The sequence below is a fragment of the Asterias amurensis genome, chromosome 20 (assembly GCF_032118995.1).
Source record: "Asterias amurensis chromosome 20, ASM3211899v1".
Classification (NCBI taxonomy): Eukaryota; Metazoa; Echinodermata; class Asteroidea; order Forcipulatida; family Asteriidae; genus Asterias; species Asterias amurensis.
The window spans coordinates 27431-49204 of NC_092667.1; the positions used below are offsets into that span (position 1 = coordinate 27431).

Below are 21774 nucleotides of genomic sequence, written 5' to 3' on the forward strand. Positions count from 1 at the left end.
AAGAGCAAACCTTTGATCTTGCTATTCTTATTAATTGACCATTGTTAGTTGCATCATGATGCAAGTTGCTCTCTAATCCTACCCTTTCATGTTGTCCGGCATTGTTGAACAATACATTTACCACTTTTATGGTCCAGTAACCCATCCTTTCATTCTAAACACCCTTTGTCCTCGCCACTCTACTCCTATTGGTTCACAGCCACACATTGTCTCTGAAATAGAAACTTTGATTGGCTGTTATTTTCCCGCTTCTTTTGGATCCTCTCCTCAATCCCTTTTCCCCCTCTCTTTTTCTATAAATGGATATGTATTTGTTTGTACTTGTTTTATGCCTCTGAAGAAGGTCCGGTTTGGATCGAAAGCTAAGGCCATCTACCCTATTCATTATAAGAGCAAAGTTATATATAATAAGAGCAAACCCCATATATATAAGAGCAAAACCATATATATAGCAGTTGGTTCACTTTTAAACCCTTGTCATTCTGGCCTTCAGACAGTGTGTAAACCTCAGGTTGTCACAATGGTTCAGCTAACGGCAGAACAGAGAATATTTGTGGTCAAGAAATGGTATGAAACCAGAACTTTTTGCAGGCTACACAGGATGCATTTGGAGAAGCATTCCAGATCGATAACCACCAGCAAAGAAACAATCTGGGCCAATGTGAGAAAGTCTGAAGCACATCAGGAACCAACCTCAATCGCAACAAAGGAAGTTTAGGAAGGCCAAGGACAGCGAGATCTCAGGAAAACATCGCTATCCTACGACAGCAACTGATTGACCACCCACGGGAGACAAGTGCAAGACGGAATGGTGTTGGACTGAACCGCACCACTTTTAATCGGATCACTCATCTGGACCTTCACTTCCATCTGTTCCACATCTTCACATCCGTCATGAACTTCTGCTTCCTGATTTTGCAAGAAGACATACTTTCTGTGAGTGGCTTCTTGAGCGGTGTGAGAGAGATCCCAGCAAACTTCTGGTTTCATACCTTTTCTTGACCACTCTGCTGTTATTAGCTGAACCATTTGTGACAACCCGAGGTTTACACTCTGTCTGAAGGCCAAAATGACATGGGTTCAAAAGTGAACCAACTGCATTTATGTACCACAACTTCAAGACAATGGTGCTCGCTGATGCATGACCCTTGAATGTAACCAAATGTATCATTGGAAAGCACAAGGTTTCAGCTTTAAGATGATGCCATGCTTTCTGATGGTAAACATAATAGTCTGGCCATAAAAACCCTTTAAAGTAGGATTACCTTTTTTTTTGAGACACCCTGTATAGGTGCTGGGTACGACAGATAATTATGACCAAGCTCAAGAATCTGACATTGATGGGCGATTGAATTGGACTGATTGCGGTCTTGACAACTATGACACAAAATAATGATTGATTTAAATATGATTTGATTATTTACAACAGTACACAATACAGGAAGGGCACATTTTCTTAAATTTTGACTTTTCTCTTAAAATTTGACAAATCTGGGCAGCTATTTTTTGTTGGCCGTTTGGATTTTGGGGCAAAGTAGCAAAATAAAGTGATAGAGGGTTAACACTACAATAATCTACTCATTGTATCGCAATTTGGGGGTAATTATTCGTAAATTTTACTGTTTTTATTTGACTATTTGGCTGACATATGAAATTTCCCAATCTTTACTAATGTTGGCGGCCAAAATGGCGGCCATCTTGGATATCTATAGTTCATCTTTTTTACACTTTTTTATTTGCCCTGCCTCGGCAACGCCCCAATCATATTTCTTGACATTGCATAAAGCAAAGTTTTGTGAAATTTTGAATTTCCCTTGCACATCATTAAAAGTTTGTGCTGGCTTATTGGTTCTCAGAATATTTCACTTTCGGTTGTGATTTGGCGATTATTGGTGTTTTCATGTCTGCTAGGGAGAAACACTGGGGTATATTGTACCTGTTGTGACACTACTCCTCAAACATGGTAATTTTTTCCAAAAACAAAAGACAAATGCATGTTGAAGTTTTCCTACAATAGTTTGAATTGGTAAAACACAAAAAGGTGCATGCTTGTTAAAAATCTGTCAATGTTTCCATACAAAGTTTTTATTTAAACACGGTATCCAACCGAGCCATAACCATGGTTTTGCCACTGAGATTTCTTGTTTTGTCGTGACTACTTTAAGGCTGGCTCACATAATAGGGGATACAGCACGTTACGTTTAGCTGCGGTTTTAAATTTGCCACAATCAGCGTGTGTTGCCGTCAATTGTCGCTGACAGTCACGTTCGTCGGCAAATTTTCAACATGTTGAAAATTTTGTGACGGCAACAAATATCGTTGTGATTCCGTTCAGATTTCGTTGGAGAACGCAACCCTCATTTCCTTGACGCATAATTATAGCCGCAACTATTAGTCGCTTGACGTTTCCATGCCGTGCGATTCCGTCTCTAGTCGTTTTGCGGTCGTAACAATTTCGTTGGTAGTCGCTGTCTGAGTGGATGACCAGAACGTTGTGAAGAGTGGGAACGCCAAACTCAACTATTTTTACGACTCGCCCACAGAGGTTTTGATGTGGGCAATTGAGTCACGTCATCGTTGCCGCCACCAACCGTAATCCGCCGTTCCTTGCCGCAACCCAATCCGCTGCCAGCCGTCTGACCTCGTTACTTGTTGCTGGCTCCGTCTTAGTCGTGTCCCTATAGTGCTCGATATTAGATAGGGCCACAACTTAAAAAGCATACACATTTTCAGCCCTACAGCTGGTGTCGTTATTAAATTATGGGGTCTTAATGGCAGTGGACACTATTGGTAATTGTCAAAGACTAGCCTTCACAGTTGGTGTATCTCAACACATGCATACAATAACAAACCTGTGAAGATTTGAGCTCAAGCGGTCATCGAACTTGCGAGATAATAATGAAAGAAAAAACACCTTTGTCACACGAAGTTGTGTGCATTTAGATGGGTGGTTTCGAGACCTCAAGTTCTAAATTTGAGGTCTCGGAAATCAAATTCGTGGAAAATTACTTCTTTCTCGAAAACTATGTCACTTCAGAGGGAGCCGTTTCTCACAATGTTTTATACCATCAACCTCTCCCCATTACTCGTCACCAAGAAAGGTTTTATGCTGATAATTATTTTGAGTAATTACCAATAGTGTCCACTGCCTTTAAGGATTCACAAACAGACGACAACGCGCGCGGTCGACCAGGGGCGGAGCTCCAAAAGGGGAGGTTTTAGTATATTTTAAGAGGCTGTATCTCCGATATGGAGTATGGATTAAATTTTTGGTGTGTGTTTATTTGAGCCATAGTGGAACAGGTAAACGAAGTTTCATGTAAATCTGAGCTGATATGACAACTGGGTAATTTCAACCCATAGGTTTGTACACTAAACATTTGGGGAGGGGGTGTCTGGCAGGCCTAATGCAGCAGAAAATTTGTCTTGTGGTTGATATTTTTTTACTTGTATCATGTTAATGACCATTTCCACTTGGTTTCATGTGGTACCTAGAATCTTTGATTCAGCCCACTATTTTGCCTCTTTATTGGGGGTCCATGCGCCACACGCAGCGGGGGGTCCCCAGCAGACATCCATATCTGACTATGTCAGGTTATCCACTAAATGTTCCTGTACTCAAATATTGGTACCTCGTTCCTTTAACCAAAGTGCTCTGGGCTGCCGGTCTATACGCGCAGTTGTAAATCGCTAAAGCGCGCCCTCTACGGTATGATTTAATTCACTGGCGAGCTTGAAATATAGACTATTCTGGCAAGTTTGTGACCCGCTACGTGAAAATGAGTCAGATGTTGACAATTTCAAGGATTGAGTTATATGCATGGCTGGAAAGAACACACCAACAGCAGTAATTTGGTATATGTCTTAGCCTTGGGGTGTATCGCGTTGCTGAGTTACTTCCGTTTGAAATTAGCCAATACATAATTTTTTCTGAAAAACGAATTACAAGTAAAGTGATGTTTTAAACTACCATTATGTGCAAAAGGATACAAATTAGACATAAGTATTATCACAAAACTGTTGTATTTATAGCTTTATTGCCTAAAAGTAAGTGTTCTAAAGTTTTTCCCATGCAAATATAGATCTTACAAAGTAAAACAAAAACAAGTTTTTTTTTTTTTTTTTTTTCCCCACATTAAACTTACTTAATAATGCATTGGGCGACATCGGACTCATTTTCACGTAGCGGGTCACCTTTAGTCTTGGATATCTTGCAGCGCTGTGTTAACTTTTTCATTATTTTCTGCTTCAGCTTTCCAACGGAACCGGTCGAACCAATCAGCGTGCGATCGTAGTAATAAGTAAGCATAATGTTTCTGTGACCCAGGGTCATTCTTGTCATGATTTCACGGCACTGGCAGCTCTGTGTTATTAGTTGTGGAGGAAGAATCGTTAGAAAATAGGAATAATGTTCGCGATTGTGAGTGCTAAAGATGAACAAGTTTAAAAAGCCGAAGCCATAGATCTGCTATCTAGATGGTAATGGATTAACGACTATGTCAAAATATACCAGCTAGTGCCCTCGCTGCTGATGGTCTGTGTTGCGATGAATAAGTTCGTGAGGTCTTCGTGCACTGTCGTGTGCTGCATGCAGTTGGACTGGCTGTCCGGGGGGTGTGTACAATCGGATTTTCTCTCCATGGACCATAATCATGATGGTACAATACAATAATTTTACCATGGATGGTTTTCTTCCTCCATGACTAAACTAATAAAATAAAATGAGCAATACCTCGATAAAACCAAACGTTTGCAACTGATGCAAGTCATTGTGTAATTATCACAATAGAGGACCAGATTTAGACATTTTTTTCATGTTGAGTCACACAAATTGCAAAAGTTTGTGTTATTGCTGATTCTTGTTTATTTGGTGGTAATTGATGACATATCCAAAATCGGACAAGAGTTTCAAGCCAGAAGTGCCCTAATTTGCATATTTAAATTAGGTGGTAATTAGCAATCTTTAAGGTCAATTATCTCTCAAACTATTAATTTTATGGACAAGGTTTGTGTTAGAGGTGAATAGAAACCTGACCTTGACAATCTGAAAGCATATTTGTATACTCGATTGACCCTTCCCAAATAACTAGGTCAAAGGTCAAGGGGTTAAACATGGTTTTCTACACTCAAATAACATGGCATATCATGACAGCGTAATAAATACCATGAATGAATTTTTCGGGTTGAATGAATCCCCCTGTACCAATTGACCTCTATCAATGACATTCAATGAAATAAAATTCACTGAAATGACCTCGCCAACTAGCTAGGTCAAAGGTCAAAGGTCAAGGTGTTTTTTTTCTTTTACCTTGCCTTGAACACCCAGCAGGGTGGATACATGCGCATAATACAAGTCTTATTATTTTTAAGGTGTCAACTTCATGTGATTCAAAAAATCGACCAGAGCTTGATTGTTGTCCCTTTTCTCTGGTAGCAGACCTTCACCCCCCCCCCCCACCCCCATCATCAGGTTTGCTTCGTACATTGTCATTGCACACTTTGGTGCGCCAGCCACCAACCCGGTCATTACCACGCAGTGAAGACCGGGTGCTCGCACTGTTATTCCCTAAATAATATCAACCCACAATAATATTGTAGGAGAACCAACAATAATGCAGAAAAAATGATCTTATTAGGTCTCATAATTCAAAACATAGTCCAACATCTGGCAGGAAATACTGTAATGTTACAGCGCCAGGAGCGTCACTGGGTGACGGACATGTGCGCTATAAAGCCACATAGACCCTTCCCATGAAATATGTAAATGGCACTACGCGACTGCGCGTCTGCTTATAGTGCACAACTCTATGACGTTTGCCAACCAACAGGGTCTGTACGCATGCGCGAGTGTAATGAGCATATTTCATGGGAAGGGTCCATTATTATTACGTGCTAAAAAGGTGCCGTTCCCCCGTCCCCCTGCCTCTCCCCGTCCCACGTGCTCTAATGAAAGAAAACGATTCTCCATAATCCAGTCCCATAGCAAAAGTTAAATGTAAGGTGCCGTTTCCCCGTCCCCCTTCCCCTTCTCTCTCCCCGACCCATGTGCTCTAATGTCTTCTCCGTTCTCCATGATCCCGTCCCATAGCAACAGTTAAAATGTGCCGTTCCCCCGTCCCCCTGCCCCTTCCTCCTCTCCCCGTCCCAGTTAAATAAAAGGTGCCGTTCCCCCGTTCCCCTACTTCCTCTCCCCGTCCCACGTGCTCTAATGTCTGACTCCGTTCTCCATGAACCCGTCCCATAGCAACAGTTAAATAAAAGGTGCCGTTTCCCCGCCCCTTCCCCTTCCCTTTCCCCGTCCCATGTGCTCTTAAACCTGCCTCCGTTCTTCATGATCCCGTCCCATAAACTGGACTCATTTATCCCCGCTCCAAAAACACACTTATTTAAATCCATCTAGTCTGTTCAGTTTCTGCAATTTCATCCAACTTTTAAGTGTCATTTTCTGTTATCATACACTTCTTGTTAAGCGCTGAGAAACCTTGTATTAAGCACTATAAAAATGCATGTTATTATTATTATTTTATTAAATAAAAGGCGCAGTCCCCCGCCGCCCCCCCCCCCCTCCTTCCCTCTCCCCGTCCCACGTGCTCTAAAGCCTGCCTCCGTTCTTCATGATCTCGTCCCATTATACGCCTCTCTTAATATTTATGCATGACGTCCTAATTCTTACCCAAAATGAGGCTATGGGCGCGCGCAGCCTCTGTACTGTACGCGCGCTGGCATTGTACGCGCGCGCTGCCCATAGCAACAGTTAAAACGGCGCGCGACACCCCATCAATTTGGGTGTTTTTTTGCTCATAAATCTGTCAATTTTCAACGGATTTTGTTCAAAAATAAATGAGTGTCAAGACGAAGTCAGCTCCTTTCTTCCGTGTTAATTTGGCGAGGTTTGATGCGGTATCCAGGGAGGAGATCCAATAACATACACACACAAACCCACACACACAAATCGGCTTATTATAAAGAAATTATTTTGATTATCGGTGGTATTTGCGACCGTTTCCTTTATTTGACCTCCATCTCCCTCGTTGGTGTCAGGACACAATGTCAAATAATGGGATAAACGTTAAACAATAGTGTTCTTGTTGACCGAAATAAGATAATTAAAACACTGTTCTCCGTGGGGGCCCTGTAGTAAAAACAATACACAGAAACAGAGATAAAAAAAATACACATGTATAAAGAACAAACCCCTCAAAAGCAACAACAGCACTCTATACCACAAGGAAAAAAATCAGAGAAAAACAAGGCAACAAAAACCAATTGTGCAAAATAAATCAATGACTCCGTAAACGCCAGTACCTAAAAGTGAATGAAGTCAAGGTTGACTCATTAATACGCAATCTCTCGGGCAAACCGTTCCATAAAAGGGAACCCTCGTAAGAAATGCTTCTTTTGCCTTTCTCAGTCCTCACTTAACCAATTACTCTCTGCATTTCTGGTGGAATAGTTATGCCTTGAAGCCGTACGGCAAAACAAGTCTTGCCGATAAATGGCTGAGTTACTATTGATGGCGTTGTAAACTAACTTGATTTTTTGAAACTTCCATCTACTTTTGATAGAAACCCATCTTAATTTCGAAAATACAACATCAGTAGGGGTCCGAGGGTCAGCTTGCAGTATAATGCGTCCCATTTTCTTTTGCAGTTTGACAAGACTATCTCTGAGGATGGCATTACAATTTGACCAGGCAGAACTACAATAATCAAAGTGTGGTTCCACTAGGGAGCTGGCGAGCAGTTTAGAGCTTTGTTCATTCAGTAAGGAAGGGTCGAGCTTAGAATTAATCTTCCTACTAGTAAAATGAATATGATCGTTCCAGTCTAGAGATTGATCCAGGTGAATGCCCAAGTATTTAAAACAATTCACACATTCCAGAATGTCATTATTAACTTTGATTTCCATGGGTATGTTAACCGTAGCAAGTTTTTGCCTAGTCCCTGCTAACATAATACTTAGTTTTGGTAGTGTTCAAAATTAGTCTATTTCTTTTCAACCACACGCTTACTCTATCCAGGTCAGTATTGGGACAAGTTTCGATTTCAGCTGAATTCGTACTGCTGTACATAATTATAGTGTCGTCAGCATACATCATTTATTGACCTGTAGTTACATCATTGGGAAGGTCATTACCAATTATTTGGAATAATTGCGGTCCCAGAATTGAGCCCTGTGGCACACCTAACTGGACGCTGGCTGGTTTAGAAATATTGTTACCAATGCAGACACTTTGAAGTCTGTCCTGTAAGTAGTTGGCAAACAGAGCAGAATCAGAGATCGCGTAAGCTGAAAGTTTACTAAGCAGTAGATTGTGGTCGACGGTATCGAAAGCTTTTTTTAAGGTCTAAAAAAACAATGCCCGTCAAACGACAACGATCCATCTGCTTGTACAAGAAGTAACACAGCACGGTATTGGTTGAGTGAGGTTTCCGAAAACCAGATTGTTGAACGGCAAGAAGATGATAAGTGACAAGAAACTCATGTCACCTATTTTTAATAAGATAAAAAGATATAATTGACATAATAGTCCCACAACTGCTTGCAGGTAAACATTGCTAGTAGCACATATCTTGATTGAGTGAGCTCCTTAAAGTTTTAGAATATACTTAGAATTCGTCGTATAGTTTTATTTCCAACCTTCTACAAAAGAATGTATTCTTCAAATAAATGGCATATTTAAAATAAAATAAAACATTAAATTGCAATTAAAACAAATAAAATATTTACCACATGTATTTTTTATACACTTTTAAATATAAAAAAAAAATACAGTACATGTAAAAACAAATGACAATTTATTCATCGCTTGTTGAATAAAGAACCTCATTGTCTTTGTGTTTTGTGCTGATAAAGGGATTTTCATTCGTCTCGTAAACCTTTATTTCATACATGTTGTTGCTATAACAAAGCTCGTCATGATCTGGTGCAATACCTTTTGTAGGTTTGTTGACCAATCGTAAGCATTCACAGCATGGTATTAAACAAGGTACGTCACAACAAATGTCTTCGGGACCTACACACATACAGAGAGATTGGAAGAATAAAGTTCCATGACACCAACTGATGCTGACGACAAGCATAAGGAACACACCGAATTGATAATACGAGAGCACTGTAGCAGGCAACACCAAAGCACCCGCGATGAAGGTAGATAAAGCGGCCATAGTTATAGCTGCAGTCATAGACTTCAGTGAATAACGTGTACGACTTTTCCTGTCCATACCTGGGGCAACTTTATAGGCTACGCCGTAATGTATGGTGAAGTCCACTGACAACCCAACAGCAAGAGTAATAATAGTTGCTTCAAGAACATTCAGCTCCCATCCAAGGAGTACAAGACTCGCCACGGTGACTGAAACAGCACCTGTGATGGTCACCATCGCCATGATAGTAAGTAGGCCATTCTGTATAGTAAGGAGTAGTATGATGGAAGCTAATGTCAAGGTCAAGAGCATCGACAGACCGGTACCAGACACAAGACTCTGCTGAAGATCATAGAACAGGACCACCGGGATGTGGGGCAAGCTTGAGATGAACCAACCACCCTTTAGAGACCCTGGTGCCGAATGTAAGCTGCCCTCTACCCAATCGTTGATAGTTCGCCACAACTCGTCATTGGTGGCGTAGTTAAAACTACTGGGAAACACGGTGGGGAAAATGACTTGAATGGCTTGTAGTTTTGAAAATTCTTTATTGAAATACAGGTTCGGAAAGTATCCTTTAACTGAAAATAATCTGATGCATGTTTCAAAGACAGAAGTGTCATAAGGGAAAGTTGTCTGGTTGCAGCAGGGGTTTGCATCTTCACCTGTTAAGGCATTGACACAACCCAATTGCATTAAATCAACAAAGTCGTCTATGAAACACGTCATCTGCATTTCTGATTCAAAGAAACTTTGGTTCCGAATCTCTGAACACAAATGTAACAACCACGACTGTTCTTCAGGGCTGGAAAACGTGAAGGTTTCATCCAGCACTAAAGATCCGACATCATCTGGGTTCCAAGGATCACCATTGTCAACTGCCTGAACACCCCACACGAGACAACCAACCAAGTTGGAATCCTGCTGCTGTGTGTATAAAAACCGTTTCTTGTAGACAAAATCAAACTGTTCAAAAAAATGGGAGCTGGTGAAGAATTGAAAGTCAGACTGAGTTGGGAGTTGCAACCCTGGCCGATAAAAAATCACAATAGCACTCCCTGCCATTAATGATACAAACAGTATTATCCACATGAACCTTAACTTTAATACAAGCCAAGGGATTGAATCTTCGTATAACACTTTAAAAGGTCTAAGCAACGTACTACATAAACTGTTTCTCCTTTCAGAATCGCTTGTGCTCTTTGAGCAGCAGCATAGAGTAATCTTGTGTTGCATGACGACTACCGCAGGAAGTAGGGTAAGCGTTAACACAAAATTCATCATGATTGAGATGCCAGAATAGATAGCAAAGCATTTTATGGCCGTGATTTCGCTGATGACAGTGGCGAACAAAGCCGATGTCGTAGTCACACTCGTTACAAGCATTGTTGCTGCGGCATGACGTAATGTTTCATGGATTGCACGCGGTAAATCGTCAGCACCAAACTCCAATTTGCACTTTGTCCACAAGTCAATGAATACAAACGTGTCGTCGGCCCCGACCCCAACAATTAAAATAGAAGCTAAGATGATGTTGCCAACCGGAAAGAAAGGTCTGACAAACACCACAGTGAAAAAGAAATAACCCAAAATCAATGAAAATACCATGTTGAGAATAGCAGCTATGGTAACTAGGAACGACCCTGTGTACATCCAAATAAGAATAAAGATAACGGTCATGCCAATACCTAGGTAAAGGCTATCCACTAGTAGTATTTCATTAAATAAGTGTATTTTGATAAAAAATTCAACAGCTTTCAGACTCGTTACACCATCGGAAATTGACTGCTGGCTGATACTTTGTAAGTAGATTGTCTCTAAGATGTCTGTATTATTGCCGAGAATAGGAAAGAATACTGCTGTGATTGTAGAGGACGTTGATGTGTTGTGTTCCAGGATATACTCACTGAATTCTAGAGGCAGTAGGTATGAGAGAATAGTATGCACAGCGAAGTTATGTTGACTGCAGTCAGTGGGTATCGAACCTGTTCGCTGAGATAGCAACTCGGGTCGCGTTCGATTGTAGACGAATGGAGCACACTGCACAAGTAAATCCACAGTATTTGCTATATCTTCATCAACGACATCTGTACACGATGTCTTGTTGTTTAATAGTGCTATGTGCTCTCCTATTGACCAGGTATTTGGACAGGCTCGATAAATGTAATTACCAAGACAGACACAGTTATCGGAGTATAACGGATGAGTTGTTACAAGTCGGTCACTTGCTGCGCAGACAGATTTAACAGCTTCCGATGTGAGAATATTGCCACCGGTTTCAGTCTCAAACACCATGGTTGCAACAAAGTCATTCCAGTCCCCTGCAAGGACAAATCAAGGAAACACAAACATGTATGAGCCAACATTACGCCGACGGGAGACTTTTTATTTTCTTATTCATTTATTTTGATTTGAAAACACAAACTTTTGAAACGCTTGGTGATAGCAGACATTAGTTTTATTTAATGAAATTCATCATTTAAAGCGAATGGACACTTTCGGAACAGACACAAAAATAAAAGTTCACAGATTTACAAATAACTAAAAGGATTTACAGAAGGTAATGGTGAAAGACTTCCCTTGACATATTATTCCATTAAATGCTTTACTTTTTGAGAAAACATTAAGACAATATCAATTCTCGATATCGAGAATTACGGATTTATTTTTAACACATGTCATGACACGGCGAAACGTGCGGAAACAAGGGTGGGTTTTCCCGTTATTTTCTCCCGACTCCGATGACCAATTGAGACTAAATTTTTACAGGTTTGTTATTTTTATGTTTTTATTTTTTTATCATAGATAAGTTGTGATACACGAAGTGTGGGCCTTGGACAATAATGTTTACCAAAAGTGTCCAATGGCTTTAAACAGCTACTTGAGCGGAATGTTTTTAACGGAAATGCTATTTTAAATTGTTTATAATGCGTTTGTTCACCATTTACATGTAATTTTGATATGTGTTCACTTTTGAATTTTTCGTAATTACCGATTAAAAAAACAGGCCCCAACCTCAAGGTTTTGGAAAACTAAAAACACTTCTGCCGTTGACAGCGCGAGTCAAAAAGACAATGCTTTGACGCCTGTCTGGGAGTTTCCATTGAGCAAGTTCGATCAACGACCACAGTTAACCAGATTTCGACTAACTCTGATCGAACCCGCGCTAGTATACAAATACTGACTGCTTCGAGTGCTATGCTTAAAACTATGACTCCCGAGGTGATCCTCGGAGCGTTCTATATTCCCGAGGCGAAGCCGAGGGAAAATTGAATGCTCCGGGGATCACCGAGGGAGTCATAGTTTTAACCATTGCACGAGTAAAAAGCAGTCAATATTTGTTTTATAACACCCCAAACATTTCTAAATACTGTACTATTAAGTTACAGACCTGAATGATACAATCCACGGACGACGCGAAAACAGGTTGCGAAAACTTTTACTGTGCTGCATGTAGTGCCATGTAATCCGAAATGGTTACAGACTATTAATTTATCATCCTCGTACACGCAATGGACGTCTGGGTATTGCACGCCGTGTGATAGTCTTCGGACTAGCGCATGGCAAACCGATGCACTATCACACGGCCGTCGTCTAGTAAATCTAAGACATATCATGTGACGCACTCTAAACCAATGAAAAGGCAGAATATTGGTAAGGGGTGTTATAATCAATGATAGTTGGACCAGTCTAGTCGACTATCCGCGCCATCCATCCACTCGAGGCTGATCGAGGTTGGTCGCATCGTTGGTTACCAATAACAATTTGTCATATCACAGTGTGCTGCAGGCAGAGAGGACCAGTTATTCTTAAAATGGCTGTCATCTTTTCCACATACAGTCGCTAGACAACGACTAGAGTTGTTCGCATTTTTTTCAGCGCGCATGCGTTTCGTACGTCACGAACGAACCACTAGTAGACGATTTAACCCTGATTGAACTTGCTCCTGGTTATACCTCCACGCTGCAACAAAGCGGTTATTTTGGGTGCGTTCGATTAGCTTCCCTGGGTCGACCCCGCGGTGCTCACTCGGGTGAGCCCCTGCAAGAGCTAATCGAACGATCACACTCGCCCTCTCGTGGTAACGTCATGCACCCCGGGTCACCCCAAGTGACTCACTCGACAAGCAGGGCACTCGGGGCTGTCCCAGGTGAGCCCCTGGAATGACGTCAAAGCTATTCGAACGCACCAGGGGTCGACCAAGGGAAGCTAAACGAACACACCCACAAATTGGAGCTGCCAATTATGACGTAGCATGAGTGGTTACGTAACGAAGCTTTTCCCGAATCTTTCAGAAAAGCGCTGGATAAGGGTATTCGAAATGATTGGTTTTTTTTACACAATTAAAATCTATTTGTAGTCATATGACTCGATTTCCTTATTGGTTGAAAACATTTTAAAATGAAATTTAGCAAAGTTCACACTTTGACATTTCGTTCAAGCAGGTCTCAAACTACTTGTTGAAGAAAACGATCATTCTAAATTTAAATGGCTTAATCTGAATCAGATGAATCATTTCAGTTGAGACAAAAAGAAGTATGGCGGGTCATGAGGTAGACCAACAAATACTACGGTTTTATTTGTATTGCCACTTGAAAACAGTTCATCTGTTATTCATCGACATTTTGATTTAACGTTTACATGAGTACTCTCCTCTGTGCACAATAAACGTTTGCAGTATATATAACGGTGATCAAAAGTAAGTTTCTCAATATTGAATACTGTTCGTACTTACACACAGTATGGCAGAACTGGATACCCGCAGAATTGCGTTCTGAACTGTCAGATCGTTTGGTTCGTTCATGCCATGGGGGCAATGTGCTGTCATTATTTGTAGTTTGGGGAATGTTGGTCAGTAGGTCATCACTGTGTAGCATGAGATTGCTCAGACCTCGATAACGAGACGTTACTGTTGTCCCTCGTGTCTCAAAACCCTGCGGAGAATATAACTGTCAACTTACACATTCAACATTCTCAATATACATTATAGTATTTTGCCCTCACGATGTGTCAAATTGATCAAGTAACCATATTATTTCTGATTCGAAACTAGACTTTGATGTCAAAGATTTGATGCTAGTCTCTCCCTAAGGAAAATATCTCATTGGTGTAAGATCTCACCGCGCATTTTTCATCCAATGAATTGGTCAGTCATAAGTTCATACCCGCTGAAAGTGTTCCTTTGAAATCTCCAAGCATGTGAGAAATTTTAGAAATTTCACAAGAAGAATGGGAGGGGACCAGTTGTTCTATAACTTGATGCCTCTAACGGGCTACTGAGTGCGAGCGTAAAGCGCACGGAAATTGCCAAGCAGTTTTGTTAGTCATCAGAAGCATATTTAATGGGGAAGGTTTTAAAACTATATTAGCTTATCACATGGAATAATTATAATCATATTAACTTTAGGCCTATATGTGTATAGTTTTCAGCGCCGTGACTCGTTCACCGAAGCTTAGTTCTTGTATCTTGAGTTGACTACTCGAGTTAACCAAGAGCTGTATTAGTCTGACATACATTTACAAATCCACGTAAAGAGCACCTGTCTTGTTTGAAGTGAAACGGATTGTTTCAAACTGGGGGTTATGTGATATTCCAGAAGATGAGATTAATATTAACTCAACAGAAAATTGAAATTTCAAAGAATGGGTCTACGTTTTAATGATGGATTAAGGCTCGCCAATTAATAAATAGCCTACGTCACTCCATCGTCATTGTGAAGTGCAAAATGTACGTTCTCACTCTCAAACGAGCTTTATGCACAACCAAGGAAAGATCAGTTGCACATCTTGCTGTAGAACATGTCTGTGTATGTCTAGTTCCTTACCTTGGACGGATCTGAAATATCCGGGAGCTCATACAAAATGAAGGAGATTGCAGACACGACGTTGACGACCAAGAACACCAGGAAACATATCACGTGCCAGTAACGTGACAGAACCCTCGCATATCTATTATATTGAGCATGGAGGAAAAAGCACAAGAACTGTATTTATGCATCATTATGCAGAAGTAAGTGAAATTAACATTTCAGGCAAGTTTCATAAAAAAAAATCGCTGTCCAACACAATGTCAGTCCTATCAGGTTCACACAATGTCAGTCCTATATCAGGTTCACCAAATGTCAGTCCTTTAGGTTCACCAAATGTCAGTCCTATATTAGGTTTGCACAATGTCAGTCCTATATCAGGTTTACAAAATGTCAGTCCTATATCAGGTTTACACAACGTCAGTCCTATATCAGGTTCACCAAATGTCAGTCCTTTAGGTTCACCAAATGTCAGTCCTATATTAGGTTTGCACAATGTCAGTCCTATCAGGTTTGCACAATGTCGGTCCTATCAGGTTTGCACAATGTCGGTCCTATATCAGGTTTACACAATGTCAGTCCTATATCAGGTTTACACAATGTCAGTCCTATATCAGGTTCACACAATATCAGTCCTTTAGGTTCACCAAAATGTCAGTCCTATATTAGGTTTGCACAATGTCAGTCCTATCAGGTTTGCACAATGTCAGTCCTATTTCAGGTTCACACAAGGTCAGTCCTATATCAGGTTCACAAAATGTCAGTCCTATATCAGGTTTGCACAATGTCATATGGTCCTATATCAGGTTTGCACAATGTCAGATGGTCCTATATCGGGTTTGCACAATGTCAGTCCTATATCAGGTTCAATCCAGGGTTTTCAGAGACTTGGAACTGAACCACGCCCGATATAGAAGATTTGGTCATCAGAACCATGCCCTCTACTAGGCGGTAGCAACACAACACTTTGTCTTACAAAGACAACTTTGTGGAAACTATTGAAATATATAATTCTGAACTCTTACTATGATGTTTTATTTACCATATATCAATTAATTTTCGTTTGCCTTCAACAAAGAAATGAAACACATGTTTTTCACACTTTTTTTTACACTCGCAAGTTTCCAGTTTTAAAGCAGAGAAATAGAAAATTGAATTTCCACCAAAAGTTTAATCTGCTTTTCTTACTACTCCGTAAGCAGAAAAGCAAACGGCCACTTTTCGTCCGCCAGCATAAAAGAGATAAAGTAAAACCTGCCTTTCTGGTAACAGAAAAATGCATTTTCACAAGAAGACGTTCAATTAGAAAAGTAGAAAAGTATAAAAATTCATATACAAAAAAGATATTAACTGCTTTTCTGCTATTCCGATACCAGAAAAGCAGATGGCCACTTATCGTTCTCCATGCACAATGGTCATTTTCTGTAAAACAATTTCAAGTTAAGGTCAAATGGGGTCGCACTTTATAAAAGATGTCAATGACTCAAGAGCAAAGATCTTGTATATATAATATTGGTTACAAAAAAGGACGTTGTTTTGTGAACTGTTTTCGTTATTCGACGAAGAGGCTTTTTTTTAAATAAAGATTTCTTCCATTCGAACGAAGATTATTTTCCCGAATTGTTCACCGTTATAATATACACCTTTACAAGCTCCATAAGAGGAAGAATTTAAACAAAAAATCTTCCTATAAGTTTTCGGCTGTTAGCCTTATATGCCTGACATAATAGATGTTAAATTTGCATCGGTGATAAAGAATATTAATTTTGGTTTTTACCCATAGACCGATGTGTGTAAGCACTGTATACTCAGTAGTTTCCTGAGTCATGTGGAAAAAAATATCACAGGCATGTTACTCGGATGGGATTCGAACCCACGACCCTTGCAATTCTAGAGCAGGGTACCGCAACGATGTAGATGTTAAATTTGCATCGGGGATAAAGAATATTAATTTTGGTTTTTTTACTCATATATGCCTGACGTTTCGACCCTGGCTAACCAGTAACAGAAGCGGAAATAGATGGACAGAGAGAGACAGGGAAGGTGCTGGTTTGACCACAACAGATTGAAAACACAAAGGACACAACACACACATAATAACAGACCTTGGTTTCCTTAGTGTTTAAGCCTGAACGTATAGACTGATGCACTACATGAAATTCTCTAACATAGTGTGTAGTTTGGTCAGAGTTAAATCCAGAAACCAAATAATGTTCACAATAACGCCTGGCTAGGAAATGTCACGTAACAACAAAAACCCGCGTACTTCGAGGTGCTTTGGTGCAAGGGTCACCGAACTTTTCTGCAAACTTTTTTATAATATTGGCATAGTTCATCCATGGAATGGTTCATCAAACTTTGACTTCAACATAGTTGCTAACATTCAAGTCATGCATTAGTACGGGAAGTGTATAATTATAGGACATACCGAAAACAAAATGAGGCTCCACTATTCCGCCCAGGCGAAGATACGGGAGAGTTGAGCATTTTTTTTCTTTTTTACATTTTGCACCATTCTGCAAAGATGAAATGTAGGATCCCTTTACTCAATGGTTTAAGTAAAGCTTAAGAGTAAGAGTGTTGAATAACTTAGTATAACATAATAATTGAACCAACTGCTATTGTTTATTCTTTGAAGATGCTTGAAAAAAAAAATGTCAAAGTGGCTCCACTCTCCTTGGACTATGGGTAAGTTGAGCCACCAGTGTGGGTAAGTTGAACCACCACATTAATCAATGGGACTTGAAACTAGTCCCAACAATTTTCTTAATGAATTCTGAAAACTTACATGTTATAATGGCTATTTCCTATGTTCAACTCTCCCATGCTCATTGGCTCAACTCTCCTATATAAGAGAGCCATTTTGACACGTGACTTGATTTTGATTTATAATAATCGATTTAGATCCAATTAAAATTGCCTTAATAAACAACAATATTTAGGCTATATATTAGACACATTATCACTATATTTATAACTAAACATTAGAAAGGATCTTTCCTGGAGTTCAAAAATTCACTTTTAAGTGGAATTTAGATGTTCTTGTCACTCCCACTTTGAGCACGTATCTCTCACATTCTCTGCTGTAGCCAAAAGAATGATTAGTTAGACACTACCGTATACTTTTTTTGTTTTTTTTGGGGGGGGGGGTTGGGGGTGGTCAACTCTTCGTATGACTCAACTCTCCTGCATTTCCCCTACTACTCCGCCCAGGTGGAATACCATTCCCCGGGCGGATTTACAGTCAATGTATGTGTTTATATTCGTTTCGGTAATAGTGAGGCCAGATTTTTTCCCCAGGATGTCCTATATACACTTCCGTACATTACGGATAACAAGTACGGGTATGCTGGGTTATTCTATGAAGCCCAATTGGTGCCACGTCACAAGTACATATATGTTTCACTGAATGAGATGTATTTCACAGCACCGCCACTTATATTTTGCGACCGTCACTTATTATATTCATATTATTCTGCATTAGTTTTGGCAATTCATATAATTTTTACGAAAAGGATAAAACTTTTAAAAACATTAAATATATAATTTACACATCTGGATGGAAAAACATTAAAATGGGGGATACATCAAGATATAAAAAAGGAGGGCAGGCAGAAAAGAGAAAAAAGTAATACACGACTGAGGACAACAGAAAGACGTCAACAATCCAGGTTTGCCAGGACTGACAAAACTGCCAGAAAAGGATCTAGTGGGAATAAACAGCAACTTTTAGTTTGCCTTTTTAAAATGTTGAGTAAGAATATTGGGCTCTGCACTGTCACCAAGAGGTGTGTCAGTCAGTCCAACCTGTAGGACAAGAGACAACAGGAAAAACAATTACACATAACAAACAGGTTTACGAACGAACGAACGAACGAACAAAAGAACAAAAAACAAACAAACTAACAAACAAACAAACTAAAAAAAAAAAAAAAAAAAAAACAAGCAATCAAACATCCCGAAACACAAATTAACAAACAAACAAACATGCAAACTAAACAAGACACAAATTAACAAACTACGAAGTCAAAACAAAACATGGACGCACGACAACAAGAAAAAACAGACAATATAAAAACACTACCGCTTAAAAAAACTGCCAGCAAAGGATCTAGTGGGAATAAACAGCAACTTTTAGTTTGCCTTTAAAAAAGTTGAACATATCAGTAAGAATACTGGTCTTTGACAATTACCTAAGGTGTCCAGTTAAACAAAAGGTGTCCAGTATTTTGTGGCTATTACCCCGGACCGGACTCAAGTTCCGGTGTTTTAGATCCCGGCCTCGAAATCACTTGCGTCCTTTAATGGTCTTCTCCTGGGACAAAAATTAATTTCGTGACATTGTTTTACTCATTTCTATATAAAACTACAGCACCCGTCAGCAAGTTATGTAATATTTTACAGCGGATACAGAATGCTCAGAAACATATAGTTGTTAAATTTTTGTAACAGATGGAGTCCACGGGGAACAGAACAAACATAAAACGAGTCTCTTACCTCACGATAAAACATGGTAAAAATGGTTGTTCCCCGAAACACTCCAAGCCAAAATTCTGAAAAACGTGAGGTCAAACAAACCCGCGCGACAAAGGAATCGTGATGTCATTGGCGCTTTTGATGTGGAAAATAGCGTTCTCAGTTGGCCAAAGCTGGAGAACTGTGTACAAAATCGCCACTGACGTCAAGGGGTAATTTTTTATAAAAAGCCGTTTTTGACTCTCGGCTGAAAAAGTCGTGCGGAGAGGTGCATTTTTGACTTGAAATATTTATTACCAAATGCAAATTTTAAGCGTAAAACGGTTATAAATCGGTATCCTATACGATGTCTGTTTGGCCAAAAAAAAGGGAATGGTTTAAATATTGAGATCATCCTGTAGCCGCTGTTGATGGGAATCTATCGTCAAACCATGTGAGTTTAATGTCTAACCGCAGTCAGACAAAACAACACCTTCTCGTTAAAGGCGTGGACACTATTGGTAATTACTCAAAATAATTATTAGCATAAAACCTTACTTGGTAACAAGTAATCGGGAGCTGTTGATAGTATAAAACATTGTGAGAAACGGCTCCCTCTGAAGTGACGTAGTTTTCGAGAAAGAAGTAATTTTCCACGAATTTGATTTCGAGACCTCAAGTTTAGAATTTGAGGTCTCGAAATCAAGCATCTGAAAGCACACAACTTCGTGTGACAAGGGTGTTTTTTCTTTCATTATTATCTCGCAACTTCGACGACCAATTGAGCTCACATTTTCACAGGTTTGTTATTTTATGCGTATGTTGAGATACACCAAGTGAGAAGACTGGTCTTTGACAATTATCAATAGTGTTCACTGCCTTTAAATACGCACAACCATTATTGATATCATCAAATTCGGTTTGGTGACCTAAATCTCAACGTGTTCCAATAACTCTCGATGTTGTTATTTTCCTTTGCTTTAATCAGTTTATCAAATAAGAATAAGGCAATAAATAAAGCTTGCTTGACAATAAAACCCCGACGTTGTGAAAGTTGCTTTTTATATTCATTGATTGTTTTTAATTGGAAAAAACTGTTCAAAGCAAAGGAAAATCACACCAAGTTACTGATCGATTGTATTATTATAACCGATAAAAATGGTTTTACTTACAAGTAGCAGATGCCGCTTGGTTGGTTTTCTTGTATCCTCTGTTTATCTTTGTAGGGATTCTGTATGGTCGGTGGAACCTCAGGAATATCCACGTTTATAGGAACTTTAAACATCGTGTGTGAGATCTCCTGATAATAAATAACATACATGTAGGCCTATAATATTGTTCGCGAGGTTAGGGCTCGATGATGGCTCGGGTTCCCCGACAGATACCCTCTTGTGCATGGAGATTGCACACAGTAGAAGTCAACAGGATGAAGATGTAGATCCGTGTTTACCTGTCCTCTTTCCAACAAGTAGACACTACTTCTTGTAACAATTGTTGATTGTGGGAGCGTATTGCGTTCAGATGGCTGTTCCTATGAGTAAGTCTCTGTTCGGTTGAGCAAGCAGAACGAAAGCGCTAACCAAATGGTTACAGTTGCTACGTCTCCATTGTTTGTTTGTTTGTTTGTTTGTTTTAACCCACACCTGTGACCCGCCATGCTATTGTTTAAATCGCTCTATTATTTTGAACGAATGGCGCGGTGGGTACAATACCCATTATGCAAACGGGTCAAACTGTCCACATCGCGCCGGTCAAGCAAAACTATAGAGCTAAGGAATAAAGTTAATAAAATCATAGGCCATTTGTTTTTAACACAGGTAAATAGAGCTATGCATGTATTGCAAAATGATCGTTAAGGTCATTAAAAATGTCCTTAAAGGGTCTATGTACCTTTTGTAGAACGAAAAACACAATGTCTACAGATTTACACTGAACTTACACACTTTGAAGAATGATAGTATAAAGCTTCCCTGAAAATATTACTTGCCGAGGAGCTGTAGTTTTTGAGAAATGAGTAAAACAATGTCATGAAAGTAATTTTCGTCTCACTGATCATGAGACGAAAATTATTTTAGCTTTTAAAAACGTATTTTCATGACATTGTTTTACTTATTTCTCAAAAACTACAGCACCTCAGCAACTAATATTTTAAGGTAAGCTTTGTATTATAACATCCTTGGCCTTCCTTGAGAAAAAAAAATATTGCTTTAAATAACACCCTTGTGCTCTTTTTGCATCATGCATTACAGTATGTTTTTAGAACTTGCAAAATCGACATTTTTACCCTATTCTTGGACCCCAAAATGTCAACTTGCCAGGGGTCTCAGAAAATTTTCCTTTCGGCTGTGATTAGGTGGTCTTTCCAT

At 39.7% G+C, this 21774-nt stretch overlaps 1 protein-coding gene across 1 annotated transcript; it reads right to left on the minus strand.

Moving 5' to 3' along the window:
- Nucleotides 1–7002: 7002 nt before the first annotated feature.
- LOC139952734 (protein dispatched homolog 1-like) lies at nucleotides 7003–20920 on the minus strand. Its single transcript, XM_071951934.1, has 4 exons — nucleotides 20581–20920; nucleotides 14972–15095; nucleotides 13882–14080; nucleotides 7003–11467 (listed from the first exon to the last, which is right to left on the minus strand). The coding sequence occupies exons 1-4, from the start codon at nucleotides 20727–20729 to the stop codon at nucleotides 8799–8801; spliced, it is 3141 nt and encodes a 1046-aa protein (XP_071808035.1). The 5' UTR covers nucleotides 20730–20920; the 3' UTR covers nucleotides 7003–8798.
- Between the last annotated feature and the right edge of the window lie 854 nt (nucleotides 20921–21774).

Coding starts and splice junctions, on each gene's coding strand:
- LOC139952734 (XM_071951934.1), bottom strand. CDS start 20,729: ATGTATGTTATTTATTATCAGGAGATCTCACACACGATGTTTAAAGTT. Junction 15,096..20,580: donor CCAAGCGGCATCTGCTACTT/GTAAGTAAAACC, acceptor TCAATATAATAG/ATATGCGAGGGTTCTGTCAC. Junction 11,468..13,881: donor CCAGTTCTGCCATACTGTGT/GTAAGTACGAAC, acceptor TTGTCCTTGCAG/GGGACTGGAATGACTTTGTT.